Raw genomic sequence first — 18365 nt, 5'->3', positions numbered from 1 at the left:
GAAGGAGGTCCTATGTCATTTAAACATTAATTGTGCTTTCCTGACACTTCTGAATAAAAGCTATAAATTGTGTCATTTAGCAGTGATCAAGCTGAATGTTTACACAGCCTACATATTCAACATCTTTATGATGGACCTTAAAATGGACTACAGCTGTTACAAATTCCAATATATGCCAACTAAATGACAATGCAAACTGGTATTTGCTGGCAATTTTTATTCATAACTTTTTTCTTATAACAGGGGAACCAATGATAAAATCTGAGTACCAGTTTTAAAGGCAAAAATGTTCTACATGCTACTCCTTAACCTAATTTACTCATGCTTGCTTGGAAAAAAATATATAAACTTTTTTTTCATAAAAACATACAATTAAAATCAAATTAAGGATGTACAATATACTTCACCGTTAACTTCGTTTTAATGTACCTTCTGTTGGTTTCTTCCATGCACATGATTTAAACAATACATTTATATATAGCATTGTGTGTATGCATGTGTGCAATGTGTGTGTTGTTTATATACAAATTACAGATATATACTTACACACACATCTAAACACACACACACACACATTTAGAAAAAAAATTAAGACTTTTAGGCGCAATTAAAAAAACAAACAAAAACAAACATCTCATGTATTCCTCTCAAACACAGACAGCACCTATAAATTAAAAAAAGGAAGAATTTTTCCTTAAGGAGACAAAAGATGGAAAATGGAAAGCTCCACATAACAAAAGAGTCGGATGAATCTGCATCCTACAGTTAAAAAAAAAAAAAAGAACATACCAACGTGCCAAAAGGAAAATGGAAGTCCAATGTCTCAGTTTCCAACAGTCACATTGAATTTACAGGTTGTTGTTGTTTTCCTTTCAAAATAAATATCACATCTGCTAAAAATAAATAATGATCTTAACACTTCACTATGGCAAATGCAAATGAAACAAAAGAAAGTCACTGCTCACTGAATGGTTATCAGGATGAAGACGAGTAAAGCACTAGTGTGGCTCCGAGTGTCTACTCTCTGCTGTTACCTTGAGGTAGATAACACATTTACAAAGTTCTACATTTAATGGTTGCTGCTGGCATCATATGTCAAATAAATGGTAATATGAAAGAATTTTGAAGATTCTGGGAAAATACATAAATAATTTAGACTTAGTTAAAAAAAATGGAAATAGATACAAGCTGGAAAAATGACCCACAACCATTGTGTGTCTCTCCAATGGGCTGACTTACTCAAGGGTAGCAAATTGTCAGTCTCCACGTCTCCCATGTTCTTTTAGTGCATTTTCCTCATCCTGCTCGCAACTGATTACTTTCTGTGCTCCTTCTCACTCTTAACGTCCTCTACTCTGTCCTCACTGCCCCTCACCAATGCACTCTTCCACATGCATCTACAGTACACTGTGTGCAAATGACATGCCGGTTAACACAGAAAAAATAATTAAAAGGAAAATAAATGCATGATCATACACTTGTGTGGGCCTAACAAGATGTTTCAGGCTGCTACGAAACCTTTTTTGCTCATGTTTGAGGTTGCCTCATTCAAGAAAACTGTTATCTTAAAAAAATAAAATAAAGACAAGAAACCATACATAAAATGGTATGAAATGATTCAAGTAAAAATAATGACTACCATATAAACAAAGAAAATAAAACCAAGAAGTAGTCTAAATGCTGCACTGGGACATTTAATTCAAATGTTTAAAAATGCTGCTGTAGGTTTTGTGGGCAATTTGAGGGGAACATTTAACAGTGGAGGGGGTTAATGTGGCCTGGATGGACTTGAGAGGCAAATCGGTGGCGCCATCAAAACCGGGCAGGGTCAGGGATTCCAGCTGCATGTTGAAGACCAGCTCTCCATTCCTGGCCAGGAAGCTGTCGTCCATCACCGCGCTCACCACCTCCGGTTCTGGATCGAGCACTTCGACCACCTCCTCGCGCTTACTGAACAGTCGGTCCAGGTAGCTGGTGTAGGCCGTCTCCTTCTGCAGCTGTTCATCCTTGCGCACATCCCAGCAGGCCTCGTCTATCAGGCAGCTGTCGTCTCCTGCCGCATCAACGCAGTTCCCAAAGCTCTCCCATGGATTGGGTGCCCGACCTCCGAGTTGGGCCAGGTTCACCAGGCACTTCTCCTCCTTCTCCTGGCTGATGGACTTCGACATGGAGCTGCGCATCTCTAACTGGGACACAGAACTGTTGAGTTCATTGAGGAGGCCGACCTCACTGGGCTCGGGCTGAAGGCTCAGCTTGATGGTGCCTGCGATGAAGGAGTCAAAATCAAAGCCCTGGCCTTGGCTCAAGTCCTTCTCCTGCTCACGGTCTTTCTCTGGGGTCTGGTTCTGGGTGGCCTCACGAAGGGCGATCTGTGCCTTGACCAGGCCATTCTTCTCACACTTGGTCTTGCCTTTCTTATCCAGCCGCTCTTTGCTCTGTTGCTCCTTCCAGTTTGACAGGTCAATGATAAGCTTGGGCTCATAGTAGTGGTTGACTTCACTCTCGCGCCAGATGAGGTTGTCCAGATATGATGGGGACACAGCTTTGTAGTTGCAAGTATGGCCGCACTCTAAGTCACAGTATTTGTTCTCATGATGGTCCTCATGTTGCCAGGAAACAGAGGGGTCATCCAGGAACTTCTCCCGCTCACCATCCATATACTTGCGGGGGTCAACCTGGACCTCCTCTTCATCGGTAACATCAGACATGGCGCGGGGATCCCGCTGAACTTCCTCGGCCTCATGGGTACTGTGGAGGTGCCAATCTTGGTCCGAGAATTGACTATCATGATACCTAAAATGTAAACCCAGATAAATACCCAGTTAGTGCTAAATTTACATGGATTAAAAAGGTTGCATGCCTTGGCTTGGAAATAGAAATGGAATAGTGCTGTACAGCTCACCTGTCCCAATTGTAGACGTGGCTGTGGCTCTGGTCCATCAGTAGGATGTCATCCACCTCATCCTCGATGTGGAAGGGGTGGCTGGAAATGGGTTCATCCAGGGGAAAGGAGTAATCACTCATGTAGGGGTGTGCCAGGGCCTCCTCTGCGGTCAACCGATCCATGGGATTGAAAGTCAAGATCTTCTCCAGGAAATCTAGGGCTGTTGAAATTAATTGTCAAATTAAATCAGTAGGCATTTTTAGAAACTTGAGTAATTGGCATCTGATGAGCAGACTATGGCCTGTGCAGAATTTCAAAGGCAGTTGTCTGACCTTCAGCACTGACGCCGGGCAGCAGCTTAGCCAGTGGGGTCTGAGGCACGGACATGTCGTTCTTGATGAAAACCGGGATCACGCTCTGCAACTCTTGCCGATCCTCCTCATGGATCACAGGAATGGACTCCAGAATCAGCTGCATTTGCTCCAGTTCATGGGCACCTACATAGGAACAGCCACATCACTGGATTTAATGACCGGTAATGGATGACCACTGGAAGAACTCCGTCACACAGAAATCTGTGAGCCAGACACTTGGTAATGCAGCTAATGTGTTATTCTGAGTTCAACCAGCTTGTGTGTTGGGAAGCAAGGGACTGGCATCTGGTCAGCCTAGGTGAACTTGCAAAGAGTGGAAAGACACTGTTATTCTAAAGGTATACCATGGACATTTCCTTGTTATGTAGACATACGTGTGTGTGTGTGTGTGTGTGTGTGTGTGTGTGTGTGTGTGTGTGTGTGTGTGTGTGTGTGTGTGTGTGTGTGTGTGTGTGTGTGCGTGCGCTCCCCTTTTTTGGAATAGCAAAATAAGTTTGCTATTCGTAGTAGTCATAAGTAGTCACTACTACTGATGCTATGCTATATAGAAAGCAGAAATCCTGTACTTGTTTTTCCTCAGCAGCTGCACTTCCAGAAACCCTGACCTACTTTTCACTTTGTTGAACACGGAGCTTTCCTCTTTCAAATACGAGACCAAAGACGAGCTGTGCGCCAACATTATTGTGCCGAGTCCAATGCTTTAACACTGACCTGCAAAAAGGGTCTTCCCAGTCAGCATCTCGGCAAAGATGCAGCCAGCTGCCCACATATCAATTGCTTTGGTGTAGTTGTTTGGGGAGAGCAGCAGGCGAGGAGATCTGTACCATTTCGTCACCAGTCCCTCTGAGAGGTGGCCCTGCAGACAAGAGTTAAGAAAGGAGGTCAAACACGATATCCTGAATCTGTGTTTACATGAAGGCATGAGAAAGTGTGAGGTCAACTACGCAGGCAACCAGTCTGCCCTCATTCGTATGTGTGCGCGACATCTGCAAACACCATACAAAAGTCCTGCCAGTGCTACAAGAGTAACCCGCTGGTACAAGTATGGCCCGAAAACTCAGGCGCTCAAACCAGATGGGCCACGTGAAGCCTCTGTCAGCAGCTCTGCTTCATAGAGCGGGATAATCCGTCTCGTGCCAGTCCCTGAATGCCAGACAGACAGATCAGTGACACCAATCTGCACTTCTAGGCCACTATCAGCAACACCACAGCACAGGTTTCAGAGCTTGCCCTCTAGAACCTCAATGACAAGAATGCATAGGTGGAATGGCATTGGGCTTGGCTGCCATGATTCATGTGTCAGTTTCAGGCTTTATATGGTTAATGGCGTCAAACCAGCATAACCTTAGTAATGGTTCCTTGTACACAATTGTCTCCCTGGGTTTTACATTTGACGACTTAAATTATTAATCAAATAAATATATACAATATATACAAAAAGTAATCTGAGGTCATGTGGATGGAGGAGTGTAACAGCAGACAACATGTTGACGCGGTAGCTCTGGGTGAGTGGTAAGCGACTCATGTGACGTTTAACCCATGTAAAAGGTTTTATCGGCCTGAACTGAGACAGTCATCTCCGCCTAGTTTCTGTAAATGGGCAACAATGAGGAGTGAGTCACTGCCTCTCCCCTTCGAATTTCACAAGTGCAAAAGGAAACAGAATTTGCAATGCCATATGAATCACATTTTCTAAACCAGTGAAGGGACCAGGAGAAAGAGACAAGGGGGGGAAAAACTATTTTCAGACTGCTTAAGCACGAGGTTGGCAACTTAATCTGTTGGAGCAAGATTGAGGGTGGTGATGCAACCAGAACAAAGATGCCAAAGGAAAAAAAATAAAACATGCTATTGCTAATACATTCAGAGTTTATGCGTGGCAGCTGGCTGTGGTGCTAAATGTATTTACAAACAAACTCTACAACTGTGAGACAAACATTGCTGGTTCATAGCATGAACTAGTGGTCAACCATCTGTGAAACATGAGAAAATGCCAAATCATGTGCCACTCACAAACACAAGGGCAAGACTTTAGGCACCCTTGGGTGAACAAAAGGCCTCTTTCAGAATCACTACCACACCAGAGCCTACTGATTATTGCAGCTCTTATGGTGCCTACGTGTTCTGATACAAGAGTTTATTGACAAGTTCATATGGATGCAAGGCCACCTTTACCAAAAAGAGAAGGTCTAAGTTAGGGGAAATGACAAGCTCACACACATCTGACATGTTAGCAAACTTTCTTTCGCTCTGCTGATAAATCTTCTTTCCAAACTTTCTCCCCAAGTTTCACCAAGACTGACTTTATTCCGAGTGCCAGATCCAACCGCAGTAAGTCACACAGCTGCAGGGAAACCCTCACATACGCCCACACAAACTTAAAAGAATCAAGAGCCAATGCAAAAGAAGCAGCAGACACCCGTGGTCTCCCCAACCCCCCCATCTAAAAAACGGCACAGACAAAGGCTGCCTGGGAAAGAGGAGCTCAGGAAGGGGGGAGGGGGCAAGCCGTTTGATCAGGGCTGCACGTGAATTCCTGGGATTCTAGAGGCTGGGCAGATTTCCACCGCCGACAAAAACTTAAGCATCTCACACAGCCTGTACATGCACTTTGTGGCCTGAAAGAGAATGACTCATTCAGGGAAAGAAAGCAAAGCATGCAGCAGTTAAACCAAAAATAGTGCTATGTATTTCGGTATAAGAAACTATTTAGCTCACTGCATATTGAGTTCTGTGTCAAATAAGCAGACTTCATTTTCCCTTCTCAGGTAGTGGAAAATTCTTGTCAACTAAATCAGACCTACGCCTTTCTTAGAATGCCCTTCACTCATCATGTCCATACATTTATGCTCCAATACTCCAATGCTATTGAACTTTTACAACCACAATCCAAGCACAACACGTGGATCCTTGAAGCCAACATCAATGGTTAACACTAAGGCAAACAAGTCATCTTTATTTAGAAACTCCAGACATTCAAATAGTATCATATTCAGCAGGTCATAAGATTGTTTACTGAGACTTTCACAGACACATGGCTGCATCTTCAATTATAGGCTGTACTTAACTGAGAAATGGGCAGCACCAAGCAGGACACTTCTTATAAACCAGCCAGCCTGAGGGAAGCCAAAAAGCCCAACTAATCAGCAGTGGTGCCTGGTGGGCCAGGGGTGGTCACTCGAAGTCACGTTAGTTTTCACAACAGAGACAGACAAAAGCCCAGAGTCCGCCCACATGTGTGGTTCTCACAGCCGTCTGCTGTCTTAGCCCACCATGGAAACGCTGACAACTGAGGAAGAGGAGTATTCTTTCCACCAAGGCCTCACTTATCTCTTCATCAACACGAATGCCAAACAGACTTTATATAGGGGCAGAGAACCCTGCAGAGACTAAGGCAACCTGGGGGACAGAGCACAAGCCCAAGAGAAGGCCCAACACACTCTCAGCTGTTCTCCACGTCCACCTCTAGTAGGCTTTCAGCCAGGCTTCTGAAAAATCCACTGGTGGGTAAATGTATGAACTCAAAAGTTCATACTCAAGTTGCTGGGTAACTGACAGATTAGCCAAATATAGAGTGAGGCCCTCCTGAAAGGCAGAGGCTAATTTTCAGCTGCCAGCTGCATGGTGAAACTGGATTGGTGACTAATCTAAAACATGTGCACGCATCTAACTGCTGATCTACCTAAGCCCACAAGGCTATGACATGACTTTTTAGCAACCTACTTTCCACAGCCAACGCCTCATTTAAAACATCCATCTAAACACAAATGCAAATTTCAAAGAAATGCAAACACACAAAAGCAATGAGGAAAACACACAAGTAACCAAAGCGTCCTGCCAGGCACTGTAACCATTTAGAGAAAATAAAGAGAACTATTTCCTCCACACCTGGCCTTGATACTTTGTAAATCATGTCAAGGTAGCAGGAAGTCAATTCTGAGAAATGGGATGTCTCCATATCCAAAGGTCTGCAAAGGCCTGAACTATGCCATGAAGGCAACGCATCCGTAAAGGATTTAAAGCGTGTTTTGCTGCATGCTTATATCCTCTTAAGTCCAAAGACATCATTTTTAAGACGACTAACAAGAGCCAGATGGTGACCCATTCAAAAGCAAGTTAGTGTTAGGTTAATACAGCCACTGGAAGCCTACCCTTTGTCCCACAATTTAGGTGTCAATGCACATTGCACAACAGTAGCAACCAATAAAGATTTGGAATGAACACATTTAAGAAACGCATTACCTTGTGGGAATGAATGAACACATTTAAGAAACGCATTACCTTGTGGGAGTAGTGTGGATCCATGATGCGAGCCAGCCCGAAATCTCCAACCTTGAGCACCAAATCCTCCGTATTGACAAATAGGTTGGCAGGCTTGAGGTCGCGGTGCAGAACGTTGGCCGAGTGGATGTACTTGAGGCCACGTAGGAGCTGGTACATGAAGAGCCGGGCGTGCCCCTCGGAGAGAAGACCCTGCTCTAGCAGCTTGCACAGGTCTGTCTCCATGTACTCCTGCACAATGTAGACAGAGTTGACCTCGGTCAGGGAGCTCACATCCTCGGTCAGCTGCCGCCCACTGGGCCCCAGTGTTTCAAACACCTTCACAATATTGTCATGGTCCAGCCTGCGGATGATCTTGATCTCGCGCAGAGCATGTTTGACACTCTGTGGGTCAGTCAGCACAATCTTCTTTACGGCCACCCTCTTGTCACAATCTGTGTCCACGGCAGAGAACACCAGACCGTTGCCACCGTAGCCCAGTGGCTTTAGGTCCATGTAGCGTGGACCCAAATCAAAGCCATGAATGTTCATCAGGCTCTCAAACTTCTCGGCCATGTTTGGTACTTTTCTTTAGGCAGAGCACTCAACTTCTTAGCTTCTTAGGGTGGGGAGGTGTTAAACTTTTATGTAGCCAAATGTGAAATGAACAGACTTGGCTTGTCTATCTTTCCCTCAGCAATGTTAAAATACCTAAGTCTGTATTATTTTCCTAGACCAACATGCCACAGTGGACCTCTCTGTTCCCCCTCCTTTCTAGCCCTCAGTGTCTTCTCAGTGTATGGTAAAGTGAGCTCTTTGATATGTAATCATACTGTGAAATCATTTTGCAACGTGTTTTGAAAACCTTTGCCTCTAAGGGGAATTCCTTTACAAACTTGACTACACTAATGGAATGGATTTTTGAGGCCAATCAAAAGGCATTAAACAAAGGCTAAATTACTTAAGTATCTAATACCATCCTCACAGTGCAGATACATTCAGTGTACGACTGGTCCTGAGCAGCATTGTTTAATTTTAGTAGCACTAATATTAAATCAATAATTTCTTCTTCCTTTACAATAAATTCAAATTAACCACCTGACTGAAAACAAAACTGGCAGCTGATTTACAAAATTCTCTTTCCCTCAGTGATCAGGTGGCTCAAGCTCACCACAGTCGCAATCAAAGCTATCCTCCATCTTACATTGGGGTAACCTGAAACAAACAAGCACACAAACAAAAAAGCTATAGATTAGTTCAAAGTTAAAACAAATGAAAATAGTTGAATGTGTCACACAAGAAAAGATCACTGGCACACTGTAAATGTAGCGTGTGTACTCCATCTCTCATGCAAACAGTGTTCATACTGTTTTTATGATGTGCTGAGGTGAATACTGATGCCATGGAACTGAAGCCTAGAACGCATGAAGAAGTAAATAAATGTGCCTCTAAATATAGGCTACACAATAGTACTGGAGGTTGGACAATCATGTATGGCAAGTCCTCCCACATTGCAATTCCCATAGTGCAGAGTTTGCTTCACACACACAACCGTCACAACAGGAAGACTGGCACACTAGACCAGAACACACACAAAGCTGCGTTCCGGCCACGTTGCAGTATGCCGCGAGGGAACTTTTCTTTCCTCTCTCAGACATTAGGATTGACACATTAGGTACACTGTAACGTCGAATCACTTTACAGACTTGTAGCCATACACAACGTTAACTTAAGCAGTTAATCACAGTTCAGTCTACGGTAACATTTACACCGCAAATCATTCACGCAATCATGTAATGTTAGAAGTAATTAAGACAAAAACCGTCGTAGCAAACGTAGACAAAAAGATAATTTACTTAGTTAGTATTAGTAACATGTTAGTAACGTTAACGTCTGTAAGATCGAGTAATGTTAATATGACTCCTAAGTATGCCAAATAACGTTTAACGTTACTGAAACCCGTTTTTCCTATGCTATAACGTTACATAGTAACATGTGGTGTCAGCCATTTCCAATATAGGGGTACGTTTAGGTTACGGCAAGGATTCGGATGTAAAGACGATAGGTTAAACTATCATTTGACAGCTTATTGTTTTTAACGTTGGGTGAATTTACCGGTAAGCCCGGTCAGCTCTGCCAAACGTTGCATTAATAGCCTTCGGACCGAAAAATGACCAGGTTAGTCAGCAAGTGATGTTAACCTTTAAGTTAACGTTACTGTTTTATTTAACGTAATCTGACATTTTACTGTTAACGTTACACCTCTTCCTAACAAAAAGTGGAATATCATAACTTTATTTTGATCTCGATATCAAATGTAACGTTAGCAATATTACTCTACCAAATGCAAGAGACATGACATTTCCAATCAGCTGAGGTGTAGCTAAGCTAATGCTACGTAGCATGCTAATGTTATCCTATCTATTGCTAACAAAGACTACACTAGTCTAACGTTTTTCCTATTCGTAAGCAATGTAAACATGGCCATAACCATTTCTTTCCTAATCGGTTGTCACATTAACGTTAATTCGTTTTAACGTAACGTTAAACGTAGATAACCTTTCAGAATACTAAGGTTTCAGTCGACAACACGACAATGATAACATTACTGTAAAGACGGCGCCACGAACCACCGTCGAAGGTTAACAGTAGCGTTAACGTGTAACGTAGCGTTGGATAGCACTAACCTTAACAGTTAACGTTAGCATTGGTTAAATTCGTGGTCGTTTAGTGGCTGTCTGCGTACTTTGATCGGCAGTAGGCTAAGTATCACATTTTCGTCGTGGTCAGAGACGTATCAATCGATTATTCATATTAACAAAGCCTAAACATTAGCCAACTAGCTAGCTTGCTAGGGTACAACTCTGGCAGGGTCCAGGTTTTTCACTAACGTTAGATTTCAGCGTAGATCTAGACATAACGTTATAAAATTGGTAGTTAACGTTACATTGCGTATTTTGAACGGCTGATACCAGACGACATTAACGTTAAAGGTACTTGGTTTCCATAGTTATATTTCTGTCTAACGCTAAATGCTAGCGCGATTTCACCTAAGATCCCATGACTCGAACAAAGAATTCAACTGTCAGCTAGCCTCAGTAGACTAGGTCCTAGCCTAGTCTGCATTAAAATGACCGTACTCAAGACAATTACCCTAGCTTGCTAACGTTAGTTAGCTCCATACTGGCTTGAGTTCCGAACACAAAGAGCGATGTCGACAAATGAACCAGATAACACCGAAATAACATAATTCGCGGCGTTTGTAAACACACTCAACATAACTATAACAGAATAACTTACTATTCTCATCCGTCTCATTTGTAATGTCCTTTACTGGGTAAAGATTCGGGCAGCGCTCCGCTCCAGCTCGACCGAGAGTCTGCTGCAATCGCCATTCAGACCATTGTATCTATGTAGGATCAGCAGCTGCGTCAGTCATTCAGAATCGGGGGAGGTGATTGAACTGTGGCGCATGGCGGTAAATTCGAAAAGTTTAAAGCAATTTTTGGGTCGGCGAATAGTGTTCTCATTCAACGTTGTTCTCTGGTTATATTTTCTTTTCAAGAAGTAGAAGATCATTGCATGGCCCGTTCAAATGCTGCTGATCCATGATATCACGATGGACGCAAAATGTAATGTTGTGTTAATGAATCACATTCAAGATGCCTTGCGAGTTTTATAATGAAATCAAAATGTATAGGCTAGAATAGTTAATTCCATCACATTTAGGCCTACTATAGACCACGTGCTGGAACTTGATGGTTCAGAAAGTGAGACTCTCTCCAAGTATAGGCTACTGACTTGTCTAGACACCATAACAGGACCCACATTTTCGACTTTGAGTTTCAGTGCATGAGCGGTCTTTGCTCAAGATTGACATTGCGATTTTCGTGAGGGCGTAGGCTAGGTTATAAATAAAAACAATTAACGTAACTATTATTCAATTTAGTCAATTCAATTTCAAGTCAAGTCAATTTAACGTTAACTAGGCCTATACCAAAAACAATGATTAGGCGTCTTTTTTCCATAACCATGTAGCCTAACCTACAATAAAGTTGTCATTGCACGAGTCATGCAACGTTATTGCACCAGTTAGCCTACCTTTTGACGTCTCTGTTGAATGCTGACCTCCAGGTAATTTAGCCAGAAGGGGGTATCTTTTAGCCGGAGGAAATTTCTCTTATTATGCCTATAGTGTGGCAGTGTTTTGATCCTGCGTATTCGAGGTGATTTTGTCGATATTATTCCCACTCTGAACGTCCCACGCCTGTGGTTCTCTTGGCAGACTGCGACGTGTCTGTTCAGGTCTCGGTTCTTGGGGACAGACTATTTAGGCTATTGCAGCAGTAATCTTTTGCAGCCTGCATCAGCAATCGATGGGCGTTCTGGTTTCCAATCGGTAGCCTAGGAATCCCTCAAATGTTGAACTCGACGTATCTTTATTCGAATACAAATGCCATATTTCCAGCCAAAAATCCAACAACGTGACAGGGTAGAATATCTCGATCATGGTATTTCAAACCATGCATGCTACAGGACCCCATCTAGCCTCGGACTCATCTGGATGAATGGGCTAAAGAAACGTCAGCCCTCCGTGTAGGCTCTGCGGGACTGTATTGCAGTGCATCAGCAGCAGATGCGGACCATGTGAACAACCATGTGCTCCTGAATGCAGCAGCACACTCGCACTGCACATGCTACAATTTTGGACTTTATTGATGATTTTTGGACTTGGAAAGGATTTTGAGTCTCTGGACAGTGGTTTTGGGGGACTCAGTAGAGGTTACTCAATTGTTCAAAAACAATGAAATCGAATAATTAATATACATTAGTTAACATTTAAATTATTAAAACAAATGATTATGAGTGATATGAATGTCGGACGTCAATTTAGAGGAAGAGCAGGCCTTAGACTACAGCAATAGCAGTTGGTTATAAAGAAGCATCGGTCAGTGAAGCATCTCCTCGAAGTAGGCTATTTATTCAAGGCCGAAAATTATTGCGTCATATTAGGCCTACCATATTTGCTGTAAACCGCAACCTGAAATACACTATTCCCAGCTATCTTCAGGCACTGCCCTGCACAAATAAAGCCAAGGCTTGTGCTTTTAGGCTAAAAGGTTAGGTTTGTATTTGATTTTTGAGCATAAATTGTGATTCTTGTTACACTTCTTTAGTGGTCAGTAGGATGTAATGGCTGGCTACTTGGACATCTATCCCACCCACAAATACAATATGATCTTACTATCCAAATGTCAAGTTGCAATATCTATTAAAAAATGAAACATCAAATGACCTGTAATGTTGAAGTTGTATAGGTAATACTGACATCAGGTATAGCCCCAAAGTGCAGGACTTAAGACAGAAATAACATAAAGCTGTGTTGAAATATTGTCACAAAAAGTGTCTCCCAGGGGCCTGTTACACAATATGATGGCATTTGGTGATACCAAGAGTGCTGTTAACTGTTAGAAACAGTTATCTCTTGTGGAAGAGAAGTAGATTAAGTGTTCCATCATGTATGGTTTACATAATCTGGTGACTGATTAGTTTTGATGATTTTCAGTTGTAAATTGTAACAGGTAAATTTACATACATTTTTTACTATTAGGCCTACATACTATTTATCTTTGAAAAATACATTGAAAACAGCCAATCTCTGTATGGTTAATAGCAGGGCCATGTTTTAAGGGTGTCTGCAATATTGCCATTTGTCCCATGACGGTAAAAGAGATGAATGTCATATGAGAAATATCATATTATTTTATGGATGTCTCCAATGAAGCCAAACTAATTCCGGATTTCTGTTATTAAAGAGACTTAACTGATCTGGTTTGCTTTGAACAGACTGTTACTGGTCAGCCTAGCATACCATTATGAAATGGACCTGAACACTCGGTAGCACTTTCAGAAATGGCAAGGAAGTGAGACAGATGCAATTATTAAACAGGTCCTGACTGCTGGTAGAATTCTTGCAATAAAGTGGTTTTCCTCTGGATGTGGAAGCCTACAAGATATATACATTGTTGACAGTGGGGAGAAAGTTTAGCAAAGTCTCTATTCACTTACCATGGTTGATAGTGTTCATGTTTTTCAGAACCGACATGTTTTATTTAATAATCCATGTATATGTCCAAACGGAAAGACAAGTCTGTGACTTAGTATCCACAAGAATCAGTGTACGGAATAGCCAATTGAAGAGATGTAGTTGGTGTAGTTGCTCACTATGTGCAGCTGTTTCTGTGGTGAATCTCCATGGGGAGCTAATATAGGCCAGCATAGAAGGGGAGGAGATTTCACTTTGTATGGCTTGGTTTGCCAGTGACAGCCTCAGTCCGACTGCAGACCACTCAACACCTCTGACATGCGCTCTCTCTCTCCCTCCGTCTCTCTCTCCCTCTCTCTCTCTCTCTCTCTCTCTTGCTGACTCCCTCAGTCTGACACTCACGTCCACTGCTCACATACACACAAACTCACTCCCTAATTGTTCTCAACAAGTGCCTTGAGCATTATCTTAAACATAACTGTTGGTTGGTCCTGAATTAGGAGTGGTAATAAGATCAAACAGATAAGTACACATTTGCATATTCATTCATGATGAGGGAAGCAGTGTCAAATATGTTGATGTTAACCGGAGCATATTTATTTTAGCATTTATATTCTAGCATTTAGCTTGTGTGATGTTGAAACTGTATCCAGCATGAGTGATATTCAGTGAAAGAGAGACCATGTCTTGGTCATACTAATCTCATATCTTTCTGTGAAGTCTTTAGTCTGAATATATATCTACCGATACAAAATAGAATTCAACTTGGATATTTAGTCTTGATTAATCTACATTTTTCACAAGCATTTTACTGTCCCTTACATTTCTTACATGACTTAATCTATCAACATGAGGGTACATCTGCAAGTCAATAGCACTTCATGTTTTGAGAGTACATCAGAGAACTGTTTTATGTGGGTCAAGATATGTCAGTGACATTTAAACTAGCCACAGCAATTAAACACCTCTTGTTATCATAATATAGCTCCACATGCAAGGGTGTCACATGGGCATGCACCCAGGCGGGAGCCCCTTGTGGAATGACACAGCGCCCCAGTGAGTGAGGTAGTTCTGACCTCATTAAATGTGAGAAAGCTCTGCTCTCCCATACCTGTGGGACTCTCCATTTTAATGTGTGGATTAGAGACACCCTGTTTGTGAGCTCGGCAGGGACCCAAAGTAGACTTAAGTCATGGGCTTCTGTGTTGTTCAACTACTGCTGTTATATTATTCCTGTAAACAGGTTGTTCAGTCCATTGCAGCACATTTTCCTTAGCAGAGAATTCTGCCAAACATCTTACATTAATATTGAGAATCAACTACATTTTAAGAGCATCTGGTATTCAGTGTTGCTTCAAATAAAAGAAGATGTTTTGCTATGTATCTTCTTTGGTTTAGTTGGCTAACCATAACCATTAACTTTGCAGTTAGTGGTTTGTTTTGACTGAATGTCCTGTTCTAAGATCTCTGCGCGTCACAGTGATGAAAGCCGCCACACTTGATTGCCTCTGTAGCCAGCAGGTCTAATGTTTGTGCTTACTCTGCAGGCATATCTGAAAAATGTTCAACAGAGTCTGGATCTGTCTGGGAACCACAGCTGTCTCTCACAGGCAAACAGGCCTAATCAGGGGCTGTGACCAGATGTGGCAGTATGTCCTCTCTTCCCTTAAGACAAGGGCTCCCATAGCTGTTTATCTAATTCTGTGTTTCACTCAAACATGATGGGTTTGTTTCCTTTTTAGGTTAACCTTTGGATCAAGTCTTTGGTGTAAATCCCTAGTTAGCTTCTTCACAGCCCCCTCATAGATGACTTTCATTCACTCTGGTCTGTGCACTATGGCTCTTGTTTGAAAGAGCTAAGCTGCTCATTAGGTAAGAGCAGATTCACTGCCATCTGTCAGAATCTGCACCATCTGGACCCTCTCGAAGTACCTTGAGCCAAGTTCAGGAAGCTGATGCAAACTTTCAGACTCTTCACAGAAGCTGCTGGTGCACCGAGGCTGGCAGTCACAGCAGACAGGGTCTCCTCCAGTCAGAGGGCAAATAGGGCTCTGTGATGTAACCATGCTCCCTCTGTCTCTCGCTCGAGGACAATTGTCAGTGTCAGCTCTACGAATACCACCCTCTAAATTTGCCATTTGTGTGCGTGCTTCTGTGAGTGTGAGTGTGTGTGTGTGTGCTTGTCTGTATGAATTGGCTGGAGGAGAAACTGGGTTCCTGGTGATATAAGGGGATTTGTCGCCTTTGTGCAATTTCCAAACAGGGCTTCAGTAGGGGCCTTTACAAGGTGATCATTTTGGGTTTATTTAACCTCCAAACAATCCCCTCTTATGGAGCTTTGTGAGGCTGGGATCATTCGGCTTGTTTGCTGCACCAGATTTAGTGGGCTGAGTTCCTGTAGACCTGCAACAGCCTTGTTTGTTGTTGACTGGTGTTGAGAACATTGTGTTACTCTACAGACTTTAATGTGCAGAGAGGCCATGTGATGGAATGAGCTCACCAAACTTGGTCCAGGCAGCTACTTGTTCATAGTTGTTACTCGATGAATCTCCTTCATCAACACAATGCATCAGTCTAACCTTCACCTATTTCAGTTATTTCTCAGAATCATATTACTGATATTATAGTCACATGGCATATAACATCATCCAGTGTATAAACCTAATGCACTAGTAAGCTAATTGATCAAAAATCGTTTAAGTTTAAGTCATCGGTTTGGATCTATTCAATCTTGGTGAATGAAGCAACACAGAACACAAGTCTGTTGTGAGTGGAAGATTTCTTAAAACCATAAAGATAAAGATGGAGCAAAGTTTACGCAGCCTTGCAAGATCTGGCAGACTGGTGTCAGAGTAGAGTCTTAGGCGTCAGAGGAAGAAAGAGTGCCATAAACTTTCCATAATCAGAGAAAGCACACACAATGTACTCCAATAAAATTAGCCAGCGTAAAACAGTATTGTACTACGTTGTCCTGTTGACCTCTAAGCAATCATTGGAAAACAGCCCTGATTGTCTATCGAGGGCAAGAAGACAATTATTATGGTCAAATGGCATTCAAACCTTTCATGGTGCATTGTGCTTAATAACACCATTTGTACTGAAAATATTTGTATCTCAAACAATCCGAAAAGTGCATCCTATGCCTTTACAAGTTTCATAACATCTGTTTTCACAGCAAAGACTTTTGTTGTCAGGGTGGCATTAATCTGATGACAGGCTTGTTTTGGGGCTGAATGTAGGAAGAGTTGATGTGAAGCCGGCACGCCCCATATGACTGAGACTAAAGACACGAGTCAGGAGCTGTTACATAATCCCCCTTCTCCCGCACTATCTCAGTCGAGCACATAACACATCCAGCGCCACAAATTTCCATTCACCGACCTTCAACTCGCATAACACATTTTGCTACAGCAACACACAACAAGGGTATGGCACCTTATCATTCATCAAACCTCATCCGAATGCCTTGATAAGATTGATCGCTCTGTCTGAAGTAAAAGCTACTAGCCAAAGGGGGGTTGTGGGAATCTTTTGCATTCATGAATCTCTATTAACACGGTTTATCATGGTCCTTTGTATGTGTCTCGTTGCATGTGTGGGTCTGAGTATGTGTTTGGCAAAGGCAACTTAGTGTTTTCTTGGAATAATGTCACTTTGCACACTCCGACTCTCCCTGTGGCTCCATTCTACACCATAACATCAGTGCCGATCAATGTGTTGCCTGAGTGACAAAGAGCACACAGCGTTCTTTCCTGAGAGCATTTGTTGGTTTGGTGAAGTGGAACATTGATGTAACAACAGACAAACGCATTATGGCCCTCTCCTGTATGAGACACGTCAGACAGAGGTCTGGTAGAGGTGGGCTCTGACACCAGTTCCGAGGCTGTTCTCACACACCTAACACAAACTCTCCAAATGCTGCTGGGTCACCTGCATGCCACGGAGATGTCAACAGATGCTCATTTTCCCCTTGGGTACCTCCTCATCAGAGTTTCAGCACATACTGTAACATCTGCAAATGGTGAAAAGGCCTTGTTTATTATCATGGCCGGGGGAGACGGCTTTGTTCTTGACTGTGGGACAGCACTTCTGCCTGTTTATATGCCCCATGTAATACAGTCTGTTGAAATACCACAGGCACTTGTCTATCTGGGTTGATGGTTTACCCTGCCAGAGCTCACAGATGCCTGCAGTTTGTTATTTTTCCAGCTGTGCCCCATTGTACTCGAGTGTAAGGATGGGTCATTCCATGGGGCCTCTGTCAGGACATAGGATCTATTACCAGTTTATTAAAGTTCACTTTTGCACCACCTACTCAAATAGGCCCTGCCCACTGTTGGCCTTTTAACACTATACAATCATTGCCTTACATCAACCTCAGTATTATCACTAATATCAGCAATCAGTTATCACTGTACTAAGTGGGTGTCAGGTAGAACACAAGTATATGTATTTTGGTCAGACTGTTAAAAAGAGAATCTGCGACTTTCAGCCATATTACGTAACCACAGCCCATCCTGAATAAAAATTGAACATGCTGTCCTCACTGTGGGTGTCAGCAGTGACCGTGGTGTCACAGTCATTTAAGCAATAGCCTGATCAATAATGAAGGGGGGATGTAAAATGTTCTATTTTTAAATGACCATAAAGTCGACTGACCTCATACCATGACCACCTCATTGACCAGCTGTGGAGACCGGGGAAATGAAAAGCAAGAGGGAAGCTGAGTCCACCTCAGCTGTGTATTTGTCACTGACATGGTTGGATGATACACTGTCTTTCACGCTTGGCTCGCCCTGAT

At 42.7% G+C, this 18365-nt stretch overlaps 1 protein-coding gene across 2 annotated transcripts; it reads right to left on the bottom strand.

Moving 5' to 3' along the window:
- Positions 1 to 202: 202 nt before the first annotated feature.
- Positions 203 to 13738, bottom strand: mapk6 (mitogen-activated protein kinase 6). 2 transcript variants are annotated; one of them, XM_076287682.1, is made up of 6 exons: positions 13588 to 13738; positions 7540 to 8733; positions 3970 to 4114; positions 3217 to 3381; positions 2903 to 3104; positions 203 to 2793 (listed from the first exon to the last, which is right to left on the bottom strand). In XM_076287682.1, exons 2-6 carry the CDS (start codon positions 8092 to 8094, stop codon positions 1695 to 1697), a joined length of 2166 nt encoding a protein of 721 aa, XP_076143797.1. In that variant the 5' UTR covers positions 8095 to 8733; positions 13588 to 13738; the 3' UTR covers positions 203 to 1694. The 2 variants fall into 2 exon arrangements, with proteins under 2 accessions (XP_076143797.1, XP_076143796.1); XM_076287681.1 differs by lacking the exon at positions 13588 to 13738 and adding an exon at positions 10819 to 10909.
- Positions 13739 to 18365: the final 4627 nt, after the last annotated feature.

This window comes from Alosa pseudoharengus, unplaced genomic scaffold (genome assembly GCF_046254945.1).
Source record: "Alosa pseudoharengus isolate Yale_2024_CS ecotype anadromous, Long Island Sound unplaced genomic scaffold, YU_APseudo_1.1 YU_APseudo_1.1_scf_16, whole genome shotgun sequence".
In the NCBI taxonomy this organism is placed as follows: Eukaryota; Metazoa; Chordata; class Actinopteri; order Clupeiformes; family Clupeidae; genus Alosa; species Alosa pseudoharengus.
Note: the sequence above shows the minus strand (reverse complement) of the source record. Positions and strands in the feature narration are given on the sequence as shown.

What these genes read in the sequence shown, in the direction of transcription:
- mapk6 (XM_076287682.1), bottom strand. Translation starts at nt 8,094, where the DNA reads ATGGCCGAGAAGTTTGAGAGCCTGATGAACATTCATGGCTTTGATTTG. An exon ending in TGGGAAGACCCTTTTTGCAG is followed by an intron (nt 3,382 to 3,969) that starts GTCAGTGTTAAA and finishes GTTCCTATGTAG; the next exon opens with GTGCCCATGAACTGGAGCAA. An exon ending in CACGTCTACAATTGGGACAG is followed by an intron (nt 2,794 to 2,902) that starts GTGAGCTGTACA and finishes TTTACATTTTAG; the next exon opens with GTATCATGATAGTCAATTCT.